This window comes from Netta rufina, assembly GCF_964035555.1.
Source record: "Netta rufina genome assembly, chromosome: 15".
In the NCBI taxonomy this organism is placed as follows: domain Eukaryota; kingdom Metazoa; phylum Chordata; class Aves; order Anseriformes; family Anatidae; genus Netta; species Netta rufina.
In genome coordinates this window covers 5,200,926-5,223,553 of record NC_140138.1, presented here as the reverse complement: position 1 = coordinate 5,223,553, position 22,628 = coordinate 5,200,926, and the positions used below count along the sequence as shown (strand labels likewise).

At 57.6% G+C, this 22,628-nt stretch overlaps 1 protein-coding gene across 1 annotated transcript; it reads left to right on the top strand.

Moving 5' to 3' along the window:
- Positions 1-102: 102 nt before the first annotated feature.
- On the top strand, positions 103-21,886 carry PPL (periplakin; the record flags this gene model as incomplete). Its single annotated transcript, XM_084295753.1, has 22 exons — positions 103-230; positions 6,653-6,752; positions 6,981-7,135; positions 7,525-7,645; positions 8,110-8,235; positions 8,446-8,487; positions 8,595-8,756; positions 9,703-9,810; positions 10,223-10,318; positions 11,208-11,330; positions 12,012-12,158; positions 12,640-12,791; positions 13,074-13,171; positions 13,749-13,906; positions 14,665-14,843; positions 14,925-15,063; positions 15,951-16,144; positions 16,730-16,880; positions 17,163-17,246; positions 17,688-17,804; positions 18,489-18,581; positions 19,202-21,886. The coding sequence occupies exons 1-22, from the start codon at positions 169-171 to the stop codon at positions 21,884-21,886; spliced, it is 5,292 nt and encodes a 1,763-aa protein (XP_084151879.1). The 5' UTR covers positions 103-168.
- Positions 21,887-22,628: the final 742 nt, after the last annotated feature.

The following is a 22,628-nucleotide window of genomic DNA, read 5'->3' as shown; positions in this document are numbered from 1 at the left end:
GGCAGCCTCCAGCCTCCTTCCAGCCTCCCTCCAGCCTCTCTCCAGCCTCCAGCCTCCCTCCAGCCCCAGCCTCCGCCCCGCCTCCCGCCGCCGTCCCGGCTCAGAGCCTCCCGGCGGCAGCGGGCCGAGAGCTGGCGGAGCGCGGCGGCGGCGCCGGCCGGGGACGCGATGCACTCGCTCTTCAGGAAGCGCAACAAAGGGAAGTACAGCCCCTCGGTGCAGAAAAAGAGGTGAGCGACCCCCTGCCCCCCTCCCCTGCCCCGCCGCCCGCCTGCCGGTGCCGAGCTGCCGGCCCCGGGGGGTGCTGAGAGCCCCGCTTGGGGTCGCGGCCACCGGGGCGCCGAGGTTGGTCCCCGCCGCGGGGCGGTGGCTGCTGCCCTCCCCTTGCCATCAGCTCTTTGGGCTGGCGTGGGGACGAGGATCGGGTGTGCCGGGCACAGAAAGGAGCAGGGCTGGACGTGCCCGTCGGAAGGACGCAGTTAAAATAATAAAAGGGAGGTTCTCCTCCCCGCGAGGACGCACGGCCGCGATCCACAGCGCGCTGGGGCAGAGGGAACTCTGCCCAAAGAGCTTCTTAGGATCGATTTGGTGTTGGGATCGATTTGGTGTTGGGATCGATTCGGAAGATGTCAGGTTCGGTTCAGAGCAGCAGCCTCCCTGTTCCTCCCTGCACCAAGGAGGGGTCCCCAGAGGGGACGGTGCTGCCCTGGCCTGGGAGCCCAGGGGACCAAATGGGTCCCCTCTCTGGGGCCAGGCTGGCTCAGGAGTTGCCAGGTACCCCGTCCCAGGAGGAGAGGGGCGGCCCCGAGCCCCCGATCCCACCGCCGGAGGAAGGTGCGAACGCCCCGCTGCGTCTGCGGAGGGCTTGGCAGGGAGAAGCACCGTGCCTGGGCCCATGGCTTGGGACCCCGAGCAGCGTCGTGGTGTCGGGAGGGGATGGACGTGGGCACCTGCCCCACCATCCCCACCCCTGGGCTGGTGCCTGTGCCCTGGGGTCCCCGGCTGCCAGCTGGGGTCGGTGCCCGCAGCCGGGTGCGGTGGAGGTTGGGGCTCGGGAGGCCGCCCGCCCTGGAGGCTGTGGGGCAGAACGAAACCTCGTGTTTCGGGCTGGGTTGTGCCAGCTGGGGAAGCAGCACGGTGCTGGGGCTGGGCCCCCTCCCTCCCTGCAGCCCGTCCGTGCTTCCCGAGTGTCCACGCACAGCCGGGGGGGGGCTGCGCCCATTATCCCCAATTTGTTAATTCCTGCGTTGGAGTTTACAAACACCTGGGAGTCCGGGGAACACTCCCCGCTGTGGGGAAACATCCCCGCCATGGGGAAGCCGGCGTGGGACCGGTTGAACCACTTGCAGGAGAAGGCAGTGGGAGAGGAGCAGCTCCCGCCGCCCCGGCCCGTGCTCCAGGCGCTGCCAGGCTCCCCGCCAGCGCCCGCCCGTGCTGCTGGAAGAGCCGAGCAGGGCTGCCAGCAGCAGCCGAACGCCAGGCTGTGGAAACGGGAACAGGCATTTCAACACCGTGCACGCCATCCTGCCTCGTCCCGTGCTCGGAGAGGGGCTGTGGGGTGGGCGAGAGCTGAGCTCCAGGGCAGGGGACAAGCCCCGAAGCACCGCGGGGGCAGCACGGCACTGACCGAGGGCTGGTTTGGGGAGCACCTCCTGCAGCGGCTTGCACCCCGGCCAGGAGCTGCTGTCCCCGTCCCTGTGGCTTCCCCAGAAGTGGCATTAAACCCTGCAGAGCCATGGAGAGGCAAAGATGATTTGGGATGCTCAGGGTGAGCTGGGCTCCCTGGTGTGCCCGGCCTCGGCAGCACCCATTGCTCCCAGAGCACATCCCCAGCACCCAGCACCCTTCCCTCCCCCACCGTGCAGGCGATGCTCCTCAGCCCTCATTTTCCGTGGTTCTGTCTTCCCGATGCACAAGTGGACAGGACCAGGGCCCAAGTCCCTACACAGAAACATCCCCATCCCCTCTCCATCCCTCCAAAAAGAGACAGGAGGCAAGGGCACCATCCCCAGGAGCCTTGTGAGAGACCCAGCTGCCGGGGCTGGATGTGCCAGGAGGGGCAGGGCTGGGGGTGCAGCACGTAAGTGACTTTTATAGCTAGATAAAAAAGCATTTTGCTGGGTGAGCGGTGCTTGGAGGAGCTGAGCGCTGACCAAGTGGTGGTGCCGGTGGGGTTGTCCCACGCCCCTAGGAAGGCAGGATACAGACGGATGGGGGAGCCCCCCCAGTCACCCTCCCTGGTACCCTTCCCGTGCTCTGAAACCAGGAGGTGGGCTCCTCTCTTCCGTGGAGAGCTCGGAAAGCGTAAAACACGGGGTGGCTGCGGGATCCCAGGAGACCCAGCGCCCTCCTGCCCGGCCCGGCCCTACCTCGGGGCTGGTGCTGGAGGCTCGGCGGAGGCCCTGGCTGCGGGGCTGACACCGATTTCTGGAGGCTGTTTTGCAGGGCTGGAGTCAGCAGTAATGAATAGACAACCGGTGAGTCAGGGAGCTGCTCTGTATTTATAGCGCAGCGAGCCTTGCCATCGCCTGGCCTATTTTTGCTTTAATTTCCATGCACATTACAATAATATATCGCCATTAATTCAGGGGAAGATAAACATAAGAGCAACAAGCTGGGCTCAGCCTGGCAGCCCTGCTGTCCAGCTCCGCCCTGACGTGTGCGCTGCTCCCAGCTCTGTACCAGATTCCGATCTCTCCCAAACCAGCGTTACGCTAGCTGAAGCCCGGCCCCTTTGTCCTCTGCTCCACCACAACCCCGTGCCAACGCAGCCCTGAGCGGCCCAGGGGCATTAAGGAGGGGACGCCGCACACGGGGGGCTGCTAGGGGCAGCTGCAGCCTGCGGAGGAGGCTGGGAGGGTTTCCCAGCACAGCCCCCAAGCTGTCAGCACAAACGGGAGCTCTCCCGAGGACCACGTTCATCCAGCGCAGTTGAAACTCCACGAAATGTCCATCTGAACACCCTTAATTAGGGGTGTGGGTGAGCTCCCCCCCTTGTTTGAATAAGGAAGCAATCAGAGAAGCCAAAGGGGCCACCAGGCCGGCTGTCACCCTGCCCACGTCCAGGCACCCGCGCCACGGGGAGGTTTGCTCCAAGCAGCTCCAAGCAAAGGCACAGCCTGGTAGGGGGAGAGGGAAAAAAAAAAAAACAAACAGGGAAAAACAGGGGTCACATCACTGCTAGAGAAGGAGGTGCAAATTTCGGCACAATCAGAGACCTGAGCGGGTGCACGGGCTTTTGCTCGAGCACCTCGGTCGGGGTTTGGCAGGCAGACCTTGAGCACCCTAAAGGAACCGGGCATTGGTGAGCCGAGATGCAGCCCTGAAAAGCAAATGCAGACGGTGTTTTGTGGTGGGCTGCAAGGCTCAGGAACGTGCTGACAAGGCGAGAGGCTGAATGTGTTGGTAGGGGGCGGTGGGTAGTGACGGTCCAGGCTAGAATTTGTCTTGGAAACCAGTGCCCCTCAATGCAGCCTCCCCGGGAGGAGTTTTCAGCAGCCAAGTTTCTGCCTCCTCAAAGCAATCACCGTATCGCTCTGAAAAGCTGGGGACAGGGGGTCCCCTGCTCCACGAGATGCTCACGCACCCCAGAGGAGTCTTTGGGCTCTTTCCACTGGCACTGCAGGGGAACACCGAGCACCTCCAGGCAGCCCTCAGTGAAGCTGGAAGCCTCCCAAGCCTGGTGAGCCACAGCAGAAACATCTCCTCTCCCTGAAGAGCAAGAGAACGGCTCCAACGCTTTCCCTGATACAAGTTTCATCAACAGATGCTCGAGTGTGGAGCAGCTGCCTCCTCCCTGCTCCCCAGCTGCGAGAAACCCGGAGCAAACCCTTCCCTCGCCCTGGAATCATCCCCACTCCTTCGCCCTGGCCAGGCCATCCCGCGGCCTCTCTGAAACAGCAACAGGGCTTTTGTCAAACACAGCTTTTCATGAATGCTATCATTTTTTCCTTTGTGACCAGAAAAGTCCTTGGAAATGTTAAAGTTCTTCAGAAATGGCAAAGCCAGTTTTTCCAGGGATTTCTTTTTCTTTTTTCTTTTTTTTTTTTTCTTTCTCCTTTTTCAGGACAAAGCCCTCACTGTTTGGGCCTTGCCTCACCTTTTTCTCTGCAGGCTCCTTGCCATGCCCAGGTCCCGGGCACCTGGGCCAGGTCCCCTGGGAGGTTTCTATCACCTTTCCCCCTCCCAAAGCCCCAGCAGGTGCCAGCCCTGCCAGGCTCTCGCATGAACTGGAGACAGCAAACCTCTCCTGCTGCCTGCACCGGGTAAGGCGAGGCCTGGAGAGCAGGGTGATGCCCACATCGCACCAGAGCGTGCTCCTGCTCACTGCAAGCAAGCACTGCGGAGCCTCTCTGCGTTTCCTCTTCCCTGCCCAAGCACTGCACCTGTACTTCAGCAGCAAGCTCTGGATTATTGGGCAAACCGTCTGCCCTGGCACAGGAAAATTGGACACATCTCACCCCAGTGCATCAGCCCCATGCCAGCTGTCCCGGCGGGGCCGTGAGGATGCTCCTGGCAGAGCCGGTGCCCAGCTGAAGGCTGACAGCTGGGTCCCGATGCAGGAGATGGGCTGTGCTGATGCAGAGCCCTCTGAGCTCTGCGGTCACCAGATCCCCAGCAGCAGTTTGGAAAGCCTCGGCTGATGTGCAGCATTGCCACGGATCCCAAGCCAGCCCTTGCTTAGCGTTATGTCCTTCATACAATTTGGAAGCTTCTTCAGCACAATCAAAACCAGAGCTAGAAAAGCTCCGAGCCTCTTCAGTCAGTTGGGATGGCTTTTGCAGCCACGCTATCAATCCACTCAAACCCCAAAGATTCATCCCCGGGCTCGCTCAAAGACACAGGGACTGCATCAGCCTCTGTGCAGCCAGGCTGCCCGCATGGGGCAAGCCGGGACCCGGCAGCAGAAGCCAACGCTCGCCCTGGCAAGCAATGGTGACAGACACAAGCCACCACCCCGCTCAGCACCATTCTGGTGATGCAGCTTCCATAAAAAGAAATATCAGCACAAACCCTGCCCGCGCCAGAGCTTCTCGGGGAAGCGCAAGCTTCCATGGATCTGTCAAACAGCACCAGCCTGCAGGGGCGCAGCTTCAGGTGGGGAGGAACAAGCCTGGGGCTTTTTTTTTTTTTTTTCCTATTGAAAAAGGCAGGATGTGTGGCAGGCACCTGTTCCGAAACTCAGCACCAGTGCTGGGAGGAATTTGGACAGACCCGGCTGACCAAGCTCTTCTTCCCCAGCGCCACATCGGAAGGGCTGTGAGCACCGGAGTATCCTCACCACAACCATGTGTGGCCCCTGAGGACCCTGTACTGTTCCCAAGGGCACATGTCCAGGGATGCCACCACAAAGTCCTCCCCAGGGACCAGCTGCTCACACTGCGCTGGGGTGGCCGAGCCCCCAGGAGGGACCAGGGGCTGCTGCAGGAGCCCGCACGCAGCTGGGACGCTGCGACCCTGCCTGGACCCCATCCCCCTGCCCTCCGGGGAGCAGCTTGTGCAGGAGCCACAGGGCTCCTGTAACGGCAATTAGCATTTCCAAGCGCCGTATAAAGATTAATTCCGCCACCATGTAATGAGGTCATTAAGGCTCATTATCCCCACTCGATAAATGATTGGGATCGGAGCAAGCCAAGGCTTCAGCGATGGCTTCGGTCCACAAGGCAAAGCAGGCACGGCCAGGCTGCAGCCAGCTGTGGGCTCCGCCAGTGTTTGGGGGCACAAAACCCAGTGCTGGTGCTGTGGGTGATGGCTGGCCCAGCCCCACGGGGCGATGCCAGCAGCTCTGCGGGGGAGATGCTGTGGTGCTCCAGCCCCAAGTGCCGCTGCTCTGCCGGTGGGGCGCGGAGCCAGCCGGGACCTCGCAGCTTCTTGGCACGCAGCGATAATGCAGCCCAAGTGACAGAGGAGATGAAATGTTTAAAATAACCACGGCAATGAAAACACAGTGGCACGGGCCGTTCCGTGCATTAGCAGGAGCATTTGCTCCAGCTCAGCCGTCTCTGCTGGGCACAGTTGGCTGGCCCCGCGCAGTCCCTTGCTGATGTGAAGCAGAGCAGGCGGCCGGCTCTGCACCTTGCCAGGGAGAGGCTGGCACCCCCCTCACCCTGCGCACGCAGAGGAGGGAAGGAGAAACCCTGCCTAGCAGGAGGTGAAGTGCCCAAGCTCAGATGCAGCCTGCGCTGCCCTGTCCCCTTTTATTTGGTGTAAATTCCGTGCACCTCTTTGCAGAGCAGATGTCTCCAGAGGGAGGCAGGGCTGCTGCAGGCAGAGCGCTCCGTACGAGTGCTGGGGAGGGCAAATGCTGCGTGGAGGGGCTGGGGGTGCTGGGGCAACGCGAGCGGGGAAGGTGTGTAGCTGAGCCCTGCGCTGCGAGCGGCCCTTCTGCTCCTCGTGCCAAGGGAGGGTCGGGCTTGGCAGTGGCATTGCTCCCATTGCCGCCGCGCTGGGAAGGCCCCGGCCACCGCCCCCCTCCTGGCAGAGCGGCGTTTCGGAGTGTTTTGGAAAGTGTTGGAAAGGCAGCAGTGAGTCACGCGCAGCTGCAGCGCCGGGCGGGCTCGGCTGGCCCCCGGCCATGTGGCAGGGCCGCGGCGTGCCAAGAGCAGCCCCCCACGGGGCGACGAGCTCCTCTCCCTCTCCTCTTCCTCCCCAGCATCTCCAGCAAAGAGCTGACCGAGCTCATAGAGCGCCTGCAGAAAAATGCTGACCAGGTGGAGAAAAACATCGTGGAGACCGACTCCCGCATGCAGAATGTGAGTACAAGCCGCGGCCCCACACCCACAGGCTCCTCCAAGCACGCAGACCCCCTTGGGGGTGGCAGAAGGGACCCAAAATTTCCTCCTGCCCCCCAGCCATCCCACCCAGCGCTGCAGCCCAGCAGCATGGGTGGGGGACACCGTGCCTGGCACCCACCCCACAGCGGGCTGGATGCTGCCGCTGTCCCCTTTGCGATCGTTTCTCCCCCCTCTCCGCCTGCCCAGGACTTGCACAAGATCAAGGCCTGCCAGCAAGCTCAGTACAAGGAGCTCACGGCTCAGAAGCTCACCGAGTCGGACAAGCTGCTCTACGTGCTAGATGGGGACGCGGCCATCGCCAGGCACATGAAGCACCCCCAGGGGGACATGATCACAGAAGAGTGAGTACTGGGGGGGGGCACAGCCCTCTCCGGGGACTCGGAGAGACAGCAGCCCCCACGCACACCCTGCGGCCGTCCCCGGGCACCTATCGAGCTGGGACCACTGCTCTCCAGCTGTGGATAAAGTGCTGGGCAAAGCACATTGGGGCGACATCTGCCCCCTGCCCCGAGCTGGAGGCGTTGCTGAGAGCCTTGGCATGGGACAGGCATGCAGAGCCTTTGCCCTTTTGCTCCCCAGCTCGTTGCTCAACGCCTGCCCAGCCGAGTTACTCGGCCAAGGTCCCCAGGGTGCTGCCTCTGCCGGGGCTGGCAGGGGATGACCTCCAGCTAATGGCAGGCCCGGTCCATGCCCACGGGCTGCATCCTACCTCGTCCTTCCCTTCCCGCAGCATCCGGCAGCTGAAGGAACGAGTGGCGAACTTACGTGTGAAGCACGACCAGATCTACAACTTCTCCCTGCAGCACATTGAGCCCCAGGTCAACTGGTCCACGGTGATCGAGGAGAAACAGGTACTGAGGGGGGCATCAGTGCCCCTGCCTGGGGACTTCTGTCCCAGCGTGTGCCTCTTGGCTCCCATCCTGCTACCACACTGCTGGTTTCCCAGTAACTGCCCGGCGGTCATGGGAAGGCTGCTGCCAGGGCGCCCCTTGCCTTCTCCTCCAGATGCTGGAGGCTCGGCCTCTTCCCTGGCTTGCCACCCCCGAGCCTCCACCTGCTTTGGTCCGTGGTGCACGGTGGTTCCCAGCAGTGCTGCTGCATCACCTCCACCTCTCAAAACCCCAAATCCAGCTTGTGGTGCTGGGATGGGGGAGCACAGCCCATGCCAGCCTCTGCGTCCCTCAGCAAAAGCCAGCAGAGCCTGTCCGAGCCCAGTGCCGCTCCTGTCCAACCTCTGGTGGCCAAGAGGAGCCAGGTTGTGGCCACCATGCCCCATTGTCCCGTCCTTAATTTCCCCCCCCCTTGTGTGCTGCAGGACGCACTATGTGGCAAGGGCTTCGGGACTGACCTGCCGCTGGTCAACAGCCAGGTAGAAGAGCACAACATCTTCCACAACGAGGTCATGGCCATCGGCCCGCACGTCACCAAGGAAGGCACCAAGGTCAGCTCGGCCACGCCGTGTCGGGGGGGGGACGACACAGGCAGCTGGGTGGGTGCCCAGCCCTGCTCCTGACCTTGGAGCTGAGCATCCTGCACCGGCCCTAGCTTAACGAGGAGGCAAAGGCCATAAAATCCCCATCCCCATCCCCATCCCTCACCCACCCTGCCTCAACCACCCTCCTGACTGTCGCCTTTCTCCTGCTGTTACCAGGAATACGTGAGCGACCTGCAAACCAAGTACCAGAAACTGCTGGTAGGAGACCCCTGGGATGGGGGGCTGGGGAGGGGACGAGCCCCTCGCAGCCGCGCTGTGGGGTGGGGAACGGAGCGCGGGGCTCAGCTCTCCCCTTACCCTCCCAGGCCAGCTCGCAGCAGCGGCAGCAGGACCTGAACGCGCTGCAGGACTACATGCAGCGCTGCACCAACAAGCTCTACTGGCTGGATCAGCAGGCGAAGGACCGCACGCACTACGACTGGAGCGACCACAACCTGGACTACCCAAGCCGGCGCCGCCAGTACGAGGTGGGTGCACGCTCGCCCCTTCTGCCTCGGTTTCCCCACTCCATCAGGGAGCACTTCGAGACCTCCAGGTGACAGAGCAGTAACGCTGGTCCTTGCCTCCGACCAGAAATAAAGCAGAGAGGGAACCCGGCAGTGTAACCACTGTAGGGCCTACTTACTTATTTTCCCTTTCACTGAATAACATTTAGTTTCTTCTCCAAGTCTTCTCTGCCTTTACGAGAGAGGTGATGTTTATTAACATCACTCCTGGGGGAAAATATTGCAAATTAAATTCTATCCCCGATCTGTGTTCTGTTAGCTAAGGTGTTTACTCACAGCACCTATTTGTCTATTCAAAAATGCCAGTGCGTGTGCGTGCCTGAATTTTGCACATGTAAATAATTACATATTTGAGTAATTCTGTGACATAGGACATACATTACACACCTGTGGTGGGTGATGGGGGAATGTTTTATGAGTTCTTACACAGAAGAGTGGGTGTCTCTTGCACATCGTGCCACTGCCAGAAGAAATCACGTTGTGACAAACACTTCCTGGCCTCCCAGAGCAGGTTGTTCTCCAGGCAAACAAGTTGTCAGACACGAGCCATAATCAAAACTTAAAATGGGTGGAAGGAACCGGTAATTTCAGCACTGAGTTGTCACGATGCTCTCCTTTAGCTCAGTGTTAGCTTGGCAAAAATCCCACCTTCAGTGACATCTGCAAGGAAAGGAAAAATGAAAGCTCCAGTAGGGGAACACCGTGCTTTTGGTCTTGTTTGGGCCCTCACAGCCAGGACTAACCCAGGGTCCCCTCAGAATCATAAGATCATTAAGGTTGGAAAAGCCCTCCAAGATGGTCCAACCATCCCCCTACCACCGTTACCCACTAGACCATGTCCCTAAACCCCACCTCCAACCTTCTGCTGGTGTGGGCATCAACCAGCACCCCGCCTGTCTCCTTCCAGAACTTCATCCATCGGAAGCTGGAGGAGAAGGAGGAGGACATCAACAAGCTGCACGCAGACGGGGACCAGCTGCTGGCCCAGAACCACCCCGGGAAGAACGCCATCGAGGTGAGCACTGGGGCTGCTTTCCAGCCCCCTGGGGCACTCCAGCGTGGGACCTCCAGCGGGAAGTACCTGCACGTGTGGGGGGGTCCGGGGGAGTGGGGAGAAACCCCAGTAGCTCTTCCCACCCTCCCCATTCCTCTGGCAATTGTCCTGGGCCAGCCTCAAGGGACAAATTGCGTTGTCACATTCCACCTCCGATGGCAAGGTGGACATCAGGCTGTGGGACCTGCTGCCTCCTTCCCCACAGTCCCATCACAGCACCCCAGCTTTGGGCTAGCTTTATGGCATTGCTGCCCCAGCTCTGAGCCAGGAGCCTCTGGGGGGGGCTTGCAGCCCCTCGGGGTCTGGTTGCTTGGGGTGGGTGCTGCTGCTTTTGGCCTGTCACACGAAGCACTGAGGCCGCACGGTGTTACAGGCGCACATCGAGGCAGTCCATGCCGACTGGAAGGAGTACCTCAACTTCCTGATCTGCGAGGAGAGCCACCTGAAGTTCATGGAGGACTTCCACAAGGTACCAGAGCCTGGGGGCCGCGAGGCGCTGCTGGGCCAGAGAGATGCCAGTGCAGTACTTGCTTGGCCACAGCTCCTCATAGGATCATTAAGGTGGGAAAAGCCCTCCAAGATCATCCAGTCCAACCACCCCCCTACCATCATCACCCATCAAACCATGTCCCTAATCACCACGTCCAGCCTTTCCTTAACACCCCCAGGGACGGTGACTCCACCACCTCCCTGAGAAACCCGCAACCACCTCCCCACCCTTTCTGAGAAGAAATTTCCCCCAGTTTCCAACTTTTGCCACCTCGCCGCCCCCCGGGAGCGGAAGGGCTCTGTGTGGGACCTGCACCTGCAGCGCTGCCTGCGGGGAGCGCGCGCGAGGGCCGGGTGCTGCAGACAGATGGCTGCCCGATAAACCGCATCTGGCAGCCGGGGAGGCTCCGCGGGGAGCAGGTCGGGCCGGATTCCTCTCCCACAGCCTGGGCGGGTTGAGGACGTGACGAGGCTCCTGCCAAGGTGGAAGCGGGGTGCCCAGCCCAGGCACTGCCTCTCGTGGGCGCCCGCTCAGCCCCCGCTGGGAGAAGCCCCCCGTTCTGCGCTGGCACTGGGGACAGCACCACCCTGTCCACCTGGAACCCAAATGGAAGGCGGGGAGGGCAGGGAAAGCTGCACTGAACAATGCAAAAAGCAGGCTGCCCCATTATTTTTGCCTGCAGCAGTCTTTCCCTAGCTCCCCTGTCGCAGACAGCAACTCCTCGTCCTTCTCCATGCCCATGTGAGGCTTTTGCTGCCCACACCGCCTGGCTGGGGCATTCCTGCTGCGGGCACCTCTAGGCTGTGCCTCTGCTCCAGCAGGGGAGGGATTCTCTGGGGATTTCACCAGGGATTTCACCTTTCAACAGTTTCAGAAAGATGCCAAGGACGCCCAGGATCTCTTGAAGAAGGTGGATACAGACCTGGACCAAAAATACAGCCCTGAGTTCAAGGACAGATACCAGCTCGAGTCGCTGCTCAGGGAGCTGGATGTGAGTACTGCTGGAGGCAGGACCAGGGGGTGCCAGAGCATCACCATGGCACCCATGGGTGCTGGCCCTGCCGGGGTGGGCACCCAGCCCTTGCTGCTGCCTCCCTGTGTCCAGCTCTTCCCCCTCCTTGAGCTCGAGATTGCCTCTCCCACAGCAACGTAATTGCTCACTGGGCTGGTTTTTATTTGTTCTCTCACTGAGCCGGTGCTCGTTAAGGGCGGGAGCATAATTAGACCTGCTGCTGGAGGAGCTGGTGGGATGAGCTGTGGGGTCACCTACTGGGACCTGTCTGTGCTGCAACACATCCTGGGGTGCCAGGAACCCCCCCTTTCTTCCCACCCCCCCAGCCCAGCAGCTGCTGCAGGACACCCCCCTGCACAACCAGCCACAGAGCAACCCCTGCAGAGTCTTTCCAAGGGGCTAATTAGAGCTAATTGTTGGGGATGGAGCTATCCATAGACTACACAAGCAGGAGATGCCTGTGGCTGGTGCCACAGCACAGTGACCACACAAACACAGCCCCCGTCCTCAGCCTGGCCCTAAAAGCAGCGGGGGGGGACAGGGTCATGCTCAGCACAGGACCACAGCAGCCACGGTATGAATTCTTCCCCAGCTGGGAGGGTGCAGAAGCTCATCCCTCTCCCTCCTTCCCATGTTTCTTTGGTTGTTCCCCCGTGCCAGGACCAGGAGAAGGCCTTGGACAAGTACGATGCCGTGGTGCGGTCGCTGCAGGAGCGCAGCCAGCACGTCCTGCCCCTGCGGCACCGCCGGCAGCCGCCGCCGCAGCCCGTCCCCGTGGAGGCTCTGTGCGAGTACGAGGGCGAGCAGGTACCAGCCCGCTGGGGGCTTCTCGGGGGTGCCAGGGCCAGAGGTGACACCCGGTGAAGGAATGGGCTCTGCGGGGACAAGGCGAGCAGGTTGTGCAGCTGGGGAGGAGCAGGATGGGGCCGGGGGAACGCAGAGACACGGTGCCTGTCACACCCCCTCCCTGGTATTGCGACAGCTCGGCCCCATCACATTCCCACACCGGGATGGTGACGACATCCAGGCGTGTTTCTGACCAAATTCACTCCCAGCACTGTCCCTCTGGTGCAGTCAGGGCACATCCATGTCCCCAGCACCCAAGGGTGCTGTCCCTGCATGTCCCAGCCCTGCTGTGAGCAGAGGCACGGCTCAGAGCCGGGCACTGCAGGGAGGGAGCAGCAGGGCAGGAGGTCTCTGCACGGGGCAGATGCTGGGTGGTGCTGCGCGTGGAGTGGGGTGGGAGGCACATCCTGACCTGTGGCCGCTGCCCGTTCCTGTCCCCTAGGGCCAGATAACCCGCGGAGCCCACTACACCCTGCAGAAGAACAGCGGGGACGTCTGGGAGGTGACAGACAGCACTGGAGACGCCATCAGCGCCCCGGGCGTCTGCTTCATGATCCCCCCTCCGGACCCGGAGGTGGTAGCGCTGGCAGACCAGTACGTGCAGCTCAGCCAGGACAGATCCTTCTGCTGCCACCACAGCCTCTGCCCTCCCTATCCCTCCATCCACATTCCCCTCCTCGGGGGGGGGGCATCCCTTTGGGAAGTGTTCACAGGAGCGAGGGGTGCAGGCAGGCACCTCGGCTGCCCCCCTGCCACCAGCCATCAGACTGCGGGGCGCCCCTGGTTGGGTTTCACCCCCCACCTCCGCAGCCAGGACGGGTGCTGGGGGGCGAGGGGCCAGCTCTGACCCCAGCCCCGTGCTGTCCCGTTTTGCAGAATCGCTGACAGCTTCGTGAGCGTGAAGGAGAAGACTGCCAACTGCAAGAACATCCTGCAGCAGCGCTACGAGGGGCTGAAGGCTGACGGCATCGGAGGTGGGGCTCTGCCTGGGCAGCCTTTAGCTCATCCCTCCCCAGGCACTAGAAGGGGGGGGCTCTGCCTTGTCCCCTCAACCACCAACCCCGCGATGCTATGACACTCATCTGCCCAGGAGATGAGGGTGGAGCACAGCACACACACCCACCACTCCAAACCCCAGGATTGGAGCAACATCAAGGTTGGAAAAGACCTTCAAGATCAAGTCCAACCATGAGCCTGACCTCCTGAGTCTGATGCATAAACCCTATCCCTTAGTGCCACCTCCACTCATCCCAAATACCTGCAGGGAGGGGGACCCCACAGGAACAGGACAGCCCCGTCCAGTGCTCCCTTGGGCTCTTACTGGTGGCTGGTTCACACCCATGGCTGAAATGTTGGGCTGCTGCTTGGTTGTGGTGAGAGGACATCACCAACAGCTTCCCCCCTGTTCAGGGTCCCCAGGCAGCTAGGACACGTGTGGGGCTGGAGCAGCCAAGTTGTGGTCACAGCGGGCAAGGAGCCGAGGAGGACATGGGTTTTGTTCTGCGTGGTGGGACTGAGCTGGCTCTAACCTGCTCCCTTCTCCTCACCCAGACGCTGCATCAGTTCAGGGCCGCCAGCTCCTGGCAGGGCTGGAGAAAGTACACGGCGACCTGGACAAGCTGGAGAAAGCAATCACGGCCAACCTCCGCCCGCCCCTGGAACAGAGTCGGGCTGTGCAGGACAGCACCGAGCGCTCCAAGGACCTGAAGGTATGAAGCAGGGGGGTGGTGCTGCACGGGGACCCTGCTCCCAATGCCAAGGTCACCCCCGGGGGGCTCCGTGGTGGGCTTCAGGGTGCTGTAGGTGCTCCTGGAGCATGAGGGCTTGGAGCAGTGCCACCACCACCAGCAGCTAAAGAAGAAACACAGCCCAAACACTTAAGCTCCAGGGCACTGCTTCTCCCTGTGCACAGCTCAGCACCTGCCCCGCTAGGCTCCAGTGCTGTAACGTCCTGCTGCCTTCCTCTCCTCCTGACCCCTAATTAGGCCAGGCTCCCTGCCACAAACCTCCCTTGTTTTAGGAGGAAATTCGGTTCCTGGTTACATCACCGGCCAAGGGCTGTGTCAAAAGCCAAGTGCCACCACAAGTGAAAGCAAATTGCTCCAACTGCCTGCAGCGCTCGGCTGTCCAGGCGAGAAGTCATCCTTCAGGGCGCAGAGCCCAGGGGTCCAGATGAGCCCAGCACATTTCCAGCAGAGCTGGAGCTGCTGTGAACCAGCCCCCCCAGCCAGAGCCACCTTGTGCCAGCACTTCCTAAGTGTTAGCGAGCTTGCCCCAACAGAGCTGGACACAAACTCGGATGGAGAATATCCTCTTGTTCCCCGTGGGCTGAAGGGCACCGGCCACCAAATACACACCTCAGCCCTTCCATCCCTTCTTGCATCACACGGCTGCAGGTCAGCCAGTTTCTGCTGTAGCCACCAGGTCCTGGTTCAGTTGCTACAAAGGTTTTATTTTCCTCCTGCAGAACATTACCAATGAGGTCCGTCGCATTGAACCAGAGAAAATGAGGAAAATCCAGGAGTGCGAGGTGTTCATTGAATCCGTGCCGAACACTGGCAGCGCCACCTTGGTGAAGAACAAGGTGGAGAACACCACCAAGAAGTACGAGCGCGTGGTCCAGCTGCTCAGCGCCGCCCAGGAGAAGTAAGTCACGGCCTGAGCCTTGTATGCTGCGGGAAACTGGTGCAGGTGTGCTTCAACACCTTTGCTCTTGTGTCCATGCAGAGTTGAGGTGGCCACGCACCTCGAGAAGAGCCTCCAGCAGGGCCGAGACCTGCTGTCCACGTATGAGAACAAGCTGGTGACAGATGACACTGTGCCAGAGGATTTGCGCGTGATAGATCGCAAGAAAGAAGAGCTGCTGGTGAGTGCCATCTCCAGCCAGTTTTCTACCCTATTGCTGTGCTCCCCACACAGAAACACCTTTGGAGAGCTGTGGGAGTTGCTGCTCAAGTCACAAACGTGAGGCAGCAGGTGAAGGGACAGGCTGCCCCAGCTGGGACCTCACCTGACTGCAGCGATGCCCACAGCTGAGCAGAGGCAGCTTCTCCTCAGGTTTCCTGCCAGGTGTAGCTCAGCAGGTGCTCTCATGGGAGGAGAGGAACCTATGCAAAGACCTTAAACACAAACCATTCCCATCCCCAGAGCAGAAAGCAAATGCTGGTTGAGTATTTCTGATTTAACTAATGGGCAAGCAGAGTAGCAAAAGATATGGTGGTCTGGGGAAAGCAATGCAGGGGCCTAGTACAGAAAAGGGCTGGACCTGTCAGCGTGCTGGGAACAGTTATCTCGGAAAGGAAAACCTGTTGATCTGGCAATCCTTCTGCTAGAAAGGCCAAGAACTGGGACACAATTTCACATCCTTCTTCAGCTTTTTCATCAAGGTCTCGTGTTTAGACTGGCATGCAAGAGCTTTCACAGCTCCTTCCGGAGCTGCTGCACCCGCAGTCACGGGGTAACCCAGGGGACTTGCAGGAGGAGCACCCAACGTTTCACACACAGTACGCTTGCTTCTAAAGATTAACAGAGAAGGGAGAGCTCACTTTTCTCCCCAGCTGGTTTACCAGGCAGCTCTGCTTACAGTTCAGCTCTAACTTGCTTTTCTCCAGAACTTGCAGCACTGCTGCAGCTCAGCCAGTCCTTAGCATCATCTGCAGCTCCAGCACAACAGCTTGAGTCGAGGGGGAGCAGTGATGAAAGTCTGGCACTTGTGCAGCTCCAGAGAATTTCTCTCTCCTGCTTTTTCCACAGGCCATGGGCTCCGAGCTCCAATCCAAAAGGTTCCTGCTCAATGAAGCAGAGCAGAACTTGCTAAGGACAAAGACGTGCTCCAACACCCTGGCCAGCAAGTTCCAAGAGCACTGCCCTGACATCGAGCGGCAGGAAGCAGAGCTCTACAAACTCAACCAGCGCTTCAACAACCTCAGCAAACAAATTGACCACAGGTAAGACTCCATGACAGCATCTAGCTAGAACTGGACCAGCCTGGAGAGCTGGGATATCTACAGTAGAGCAGCATCTGGAAGAGGCATAGCACAGTCTAGGAACAAGCAGTTGCAGAAGTCCTTCCAGGGAGGACTAAGGAGGAAGCAATAGAGGCTCTTGGCATGCACTGGGTAGGTGTGGGCAGCCTCTAGGAGGAAGTGCTCTTGCAACAGAGATGGGGACTTTGGCAAGAGCAACTGCATTGGCCACTGTGTGGATGCAGTAAGAGTGCCTGAGCTGTCACCACCCACATCTGCCTCTGCCCGGATCATGTCACATCTTGTACCTTCTTATCTCACTAAAGGTTTACACCCAGTATTCAGCATCCTCCTCATTCTCCCTGCAGTCGCCCCGTGACTCCTTTCTCCTTTTGATTTCTGCTTCCTTTTATACCAACCATGTGGCACCAATTCCTGCAGAAGAGTGGGGTGGAGAACGACTGGCTCAAACCTGTGTCTTCAGGGAATGGGGGAAGGGGAAGCGGGACCTGTTTGCAGAAGACAACAGATGTGCTAGTACTGACATTCAGCTGATTTCCCCTACAGAACGCAGACCCTACAGAAAGCCAGGAGTGCCTATTCCAACTACCGCACCAACTATGACAAGATCAACCAGTTCCTTTGCAACATACCTAACTACGAGCCGCAGGAGACGGACAACATCCAGCAAGTGGAAGTGAAGCTGAAGAACCAAGTGGTAATTCTTCACAAGAGCCCTGGGCTAAATGGGGGAGAGGAAAAGGAACACAAAAAGATAATTAATAGATTTAGACAGCTTCTGCACATAAAATGGAGAAGTGTACAGTCCTGCTGGCTTTACCTATTTTTACATTGTAAGGTCCCATTCTCCTGTCTGTGACTTGTTTGTATGTAGCAAAGCAGCTCTAGGAGGTTGTAATTCCAAAGGCAACCCTCACAAAGGCTTAACGAAGCTTTTGGGCTTGGCATTCCCTCTGACATGCATCTCCACACATCCTAGGCGCTCCTTGGTGACATCGCAAGCAAGGAACAGGAGGTGCAGAAGGTCTCCACCACAGCTCAGCAATACCAGCAGGCAGTGAAGGTAAGAACTGCAATTCTGCCAGTGGGAGAATTCTTCACGTCCTACAGAGAGCTGCCTAAAGAAGGCCTATGAAGCCTAGTGCCCTTGCCCAAACAGCTGAGGAGCCAAACCCAGGTGATGTGTGCTCTAACACTGAGACAGCCTGGCCGTAAGCCAGGGTTTGCTGCCTGTGAAAGGAGGGTTTCCACTCCACGCCCACTATCGGTGCGGTACCTGGCAAGTCTGGGCACACAGCTCCGGTCACTGGGCTGCAGGACAGGCAGCACCTGCCTCACACCCTGCCAGGACGTTCTGCCAAAGCACTCCAGGTCCCCCTGCCCTCAGCAACTCGCCCAAACCCTGGGCCAAGGGAGGACGTCCTGAAAGTCAGGGTCCAGGAGGGATCCACTCACGAAGGGGACCCGGTAATCTCACCTTTCTCTTGGGAACCTCTTCCCGCAGGACTACGAGCTGGAAGCGGAGAAGCTACGGTCCATCCTCGACCTAGAGAGTGGCCGGAACGGGTACACAAGCAAGAAGCCCAGGCTCCAGTCTCCAGCCGCAAAAGTAAAAGAAGAGGTAACTAAGCAGTAGCCTACAGAGAGCTAAAGCAGATGACAGCTTTATAGGACCAACAGGGATTTTTCAAACAATTATTTTACAGTCAGCAGCCTCGGCCCCAGAGGGGACTGCAGGGGAGGAAGGAATTTTTCATCATTCTAACGCCATTGATTTTTGGGGATGGGGTGGCCAGAATGAGGGAGGGAAAACACCAGATTTAGCATTTCATTCTGAAAGGAAGCACTTCCTTTTCCCACAAGCCCAAATCCTGAAAAACATTTCTCCTCTCAAGACTTTCAACCAGGGAGTGAAATGTCACTGCCACAAACAGCATCCTAGAAATAAATACTTATGGAGAGGGCAGGCTATGAGCCACCAATTTACGCTGGATCTGTTTGTATAAAACCCATCTCAAACTCATCCTGCCTGTCAAGGCAAGCAGCCAGAAGTGTCCACCTGGTTCTTCCTTGGTTGGATCTCTTTTTGCAAGTCTCAAGTAGGAAACATTCAGTCTAAGGAGGTGAGATTACTGTAAGTGTGCACACGTGCACAAAAACCACCCATACTCCCCCAAAGCTGGTAGGAAGGGTTTAGAAAAGCACCCAGCATTACTGCTCTAGGGCCTGGCCATTGTTTCTGTTCAGCAAGTCTTGACCAAACACCTCTGGCTCCAGCTTGGCTGAATGCATCTTTTTCTCGTAGGAAGCTGTTCTGGCAGCCAAGTTCACCGAAGTAAATGCTGTGAATAAACAGAGGCTGCAGAACCTGGAATTCGCTCAGAACCTCCTGCGGCAGGTAACTGAGGGCCAGCCAGCATGTGCTGCACGTGGGGAGGCTCAGGAGGGTCAGCGTGCTGTGGCTATTGGCTTGGGTCTCTGCTTGCAGCTGGTAGGTGGATACGACACAGCTCCAACAGGCTGTGGCAGTATGATCCTGAAAGAATATTTGTGTACATGATATACACATGCCTTTGCAAGTTGAACTGGAAACAAATGTAGCTGGATTTCCTGCCCCAAAAGCCCATTAGCCAGCAGACTCAGTTTGCCAGGAGTTGGGCACATGACCTCTCTGCATTTTCCAGTCCCCACAGCAGTATATTCCCCTCATCCTCAGAAGCTCCATGTCATTTTTAACACTTTCTTTTTGCCCAGGCCAGAATTTGTGTCCCTCATGGCTCAAAGCTTTGATCTGACAGCAACTGGCATCACTGAGAGCAATTTTCAGGCTGGAAATCCAGAGAGCAGTTCAGGAGAAGCCTGTTTGCCAACGTGCTCTGTTCAGTGTTGGCAGCAGGCAGCCTCCATTAGCCCAGATTAACATCCTCCTGTGGTTTTGTTACAGGAGGCACAGAAGATAAGCACCGAGTATGATCATTTGGTAATATTAACTACACGCTTTTTTCCCCCCAACAACAGCAACCAGATGTTCAAGTAACACAAGAATTTGTCCAGACCAAGAAGTCTGGAAGGCCCATGGAAGAAGTCTGGAAGTTGAAGAAAGAGCTGGAGGATGAGACGCAGCGTCGGCAACAGCTGGAAGCCGAGATCAAAGCCATTCAGAACAACATTGTCCACCTGCAAAACCAGAAGCCCCAAGAAACAGTAGTTAAGAAGGAACTGGTGAAGAAAGTGCCTGACCCCCAGCTGGAGGAGAGCTTCCACAAGCTGCAGCAAAACCTAGCAGAAGAGCAGCGAAAGAACCAGGTGCTCCAGGATGAGCTGGAGGCCCTTAAAATCAGGCTGCGTGTTCTGGAGCATGAGAAGAGAGAAGGAGGGCAGGAGTACATAGTGAAAGAGGTGTTGCGCATTGAACAAGACAAGGCTCAAGCTGATGAAATCCTGAGGCTCAAAGAAGAATTGGAAGAGCTCAGGAGGCAGGAAGGAACCAGAGAGAACGAGGTCAATATGCTACGCCAACAAATCGCTGTGCTGTCCAGCGAGAAGAACAAAGAGCAGGAGAAAGTAACAGAGAAAGAGGTGCTGAAGCTGCAGAACGATCCCCAGCTGGAGATGGAGTTCCGGATGTTGCAAGAAAACAAGCAGAGGGAGAGTGCCCTTAGGCAGAAGCATGAGGAAGAGCTCAGCTTCCTCCAGGAGAAGCTCAAACGCCTTGAGAAAGAACGGGCCATCGCTGAGGGCAAAATTACTGTCAAGGAGGTGCTGAAGGTGGAGAAAGACCTGACCATTGAGAGAGAGGTGAACGAGCTCCGGCGCCAGTACGAAGATGAGAAATCCAAGGGTCGTTCCAATGAGCGGGAAAAGGCTGAGCTGCTCAGGAAGATCCAGCTGCTGGAGGAAGAGAACGCCAAGGTGGTTGTACAGGAGAAGGTGCGTGAGATTGTGCGCCCAGACCCTAAGGCGGAAAATGAAGTTGCCAACCTCCGTTTGGAGCTGGTAGAGCAGGAGAGGAGGTACCGGGGTGGTGACGAGCAACTAAAGAGCTGCCAGAATGAATTGGCTGCTCTGAGGAACAGAGGGCCACTGGTAGAAGTCAAAGAAGTCATTAAGGAGGTCATTAAATACAAGAACGATCCAGAAACTGAAAAGGAGCTACAGCGACTCCGCGAGGAAATCATAGAGAGGACAGGAGCAATTGAAAGAGCTGACCTTGAGATCTACCAGCTGAAACAAGAGATCCAAGCTTTGAAAGATACCAAACCCCAAGTGCACACAAAGGAAGTTGTTCAAGAAATTCTGCAGTTCCGCGAAGACCCCAAGACTAGAGAGGAGGTTGAGTCTCTGAGAGTGCAGCTAGCAGAGGAACAGATGAAGCACATTGACCTGGAGAGGGAGCGGCTACTCCAAGAAGAGAAGGTAAGGCAGAAGGAGGAAGAGCTTTCCCAGGTGAAGGAGAAAGTGGTCCAGCAGGAGGTAGTGAAGTACGAGCAAGATCCTGCCCTGAAAGCTGAAGTCAACTCCTTCTCGCAGAGTATTGAGAGTGAGCTGAAGCAAATTGATTCCCTCCGTGAAGAGCTCCGCAAGCTGCAGAGGAGGAGGTCTGAGCTAGAGCGTCAGCTGGAGGAACTCGAGAAAGAGAGACAGGCCCGCAGAGAGGCGGAACTGGAAGTGCAGAGGCTGAAAATTAGGTTGAATGAGTTAGAAGAACAGGAGAGAGAAACAACAGAACGAGTAACTGTGAAACAGAAAGTGATCCTTCAGCAAGATCCCCAGCAAGAGAAGGAGCACTCCCTCCTCAAGCTGGAGCTAGAAGAAGAAAAGCACCGGAGACAAGTCTTGCAAACTGAACTGGAAGCCCTAAGAAAGAAGCTTCTTTCTTTGGAGAAGATGGAGGTCAAAGAGAAAGTGGTCTTTTCAGAGAGCGTCCAAGTGGACAAAGGAGACACGGAGTATGAGATTCAAAAGCTGAAGAGCAACCTGGAGGAGGAGAGCAGGCGTAAGAGGGAGCTAGATGCAGATATCAATAGGCTCGAAACCAGGCTGTCCGAGGTGGAATTCAACAACTCTAAGTCATCAAAGGAGCTAGACTTATTAAGAGAGGAAAACCACAAACTACACCTTGAAAAACAGAATCTGCTGATGGAAACAAGGAGACTGCAGTCAGAGATTGAACTCACGGCAACAGAAGCTCGGGATTTGAGAAACATGACCCACATGGACAGTGGAATAAACCTGGACTCCAGATTCCAAGCTCTGGAAAGAGAGTTAGATGAGCTGAAGCAGTTATCCAGAGAAAAAGATGCAGAGATCGAGCAACTCCAGAATCGCCTCAAGACGGTGGCTATCAAGAGGGAACAGAGAGAGAACCACCTGAGGCGCTCCATTGTGGTTATTGATCCCGACACAGGCAAGGAAATGTCTCCAGAGGAAGCTCACATGCTTGGCCTCATTGAATGGAGCCTGTTTGTCAAGCTGAAGAGCCAGGAATGTGACTGGGAAGAGATCTCAATAAAGGGTCCCAACGGGGAATCCTCCGTGATCCTCGACAGGAAGTCTGGTAGGGAGTTTTCAATTGAGGATGCCTTGAAGAGTGGAAGGCTGACCATGGCTCAGTACAACTGTTACCTCAACAAGCAGATGTCGATCCAGGAGTTGGCAGTCTTGGTGTCCGGAAGCAATTACACAGCACTCCCTCCACTCTAGAAACTTTTCTTAAAAGCAGCGAGTCAGAGCCGCGCCTCTTGTTAGACTACCAGATCACTGCAAATCCTTGCCCTCCTCTGCGTCTTCCGAAATGCTAGAGCCTCTGCCCCAGCCATGCTATGAAGCCACACTGCTTGCTGTCATATGCTGTGGAAAAGCACCGCCAGTAGTGGGAAACACATTTGGCAAGACTACAGCCAAACCTTCTCCCCCTCTTCAGCCCTACCTAATCATTCAGCCTAACAAAAGACAAGAAGTGAAGTACCTGAAGTCCAAAGACTCAGCAGAACCTGCAGTTTCTTCAACATATAGTCACGTAGTCACATAAAAAGCTGTGTACAGCAGACATAAGAGAGACTAAAGGTCAAGATGACTCCGAGATGACCAGCGGGAGCTGGTTGTGTCAGCTACATGTTGGTAAGCCAGGCAGTTTCATTGTGGACATCTAAGTATTGAGATCATCCCCGGAGAAAACCGGCTCTGTAAACACAAGGCGCACCGTACATCTCAGTTCCTTATCACCTCAACACCACCTTTTTGTTCACCTAAGTGCCGATGCTGGTGGGGAAGAGCGAAGCAAAGCACAGTAATTTGATGGCGTCAGCCCTAGATCCAGGAGGAGTATTCATATACCAAGGAGTTCACCAAGAAGTACGTGAAGAGCCGGCAGCGTTGCCAAACACAAGATGCTGGTGTAAGTGTAAAGCATGCAACTGTAACCAAACGCAGAGTGCCTTCGAAA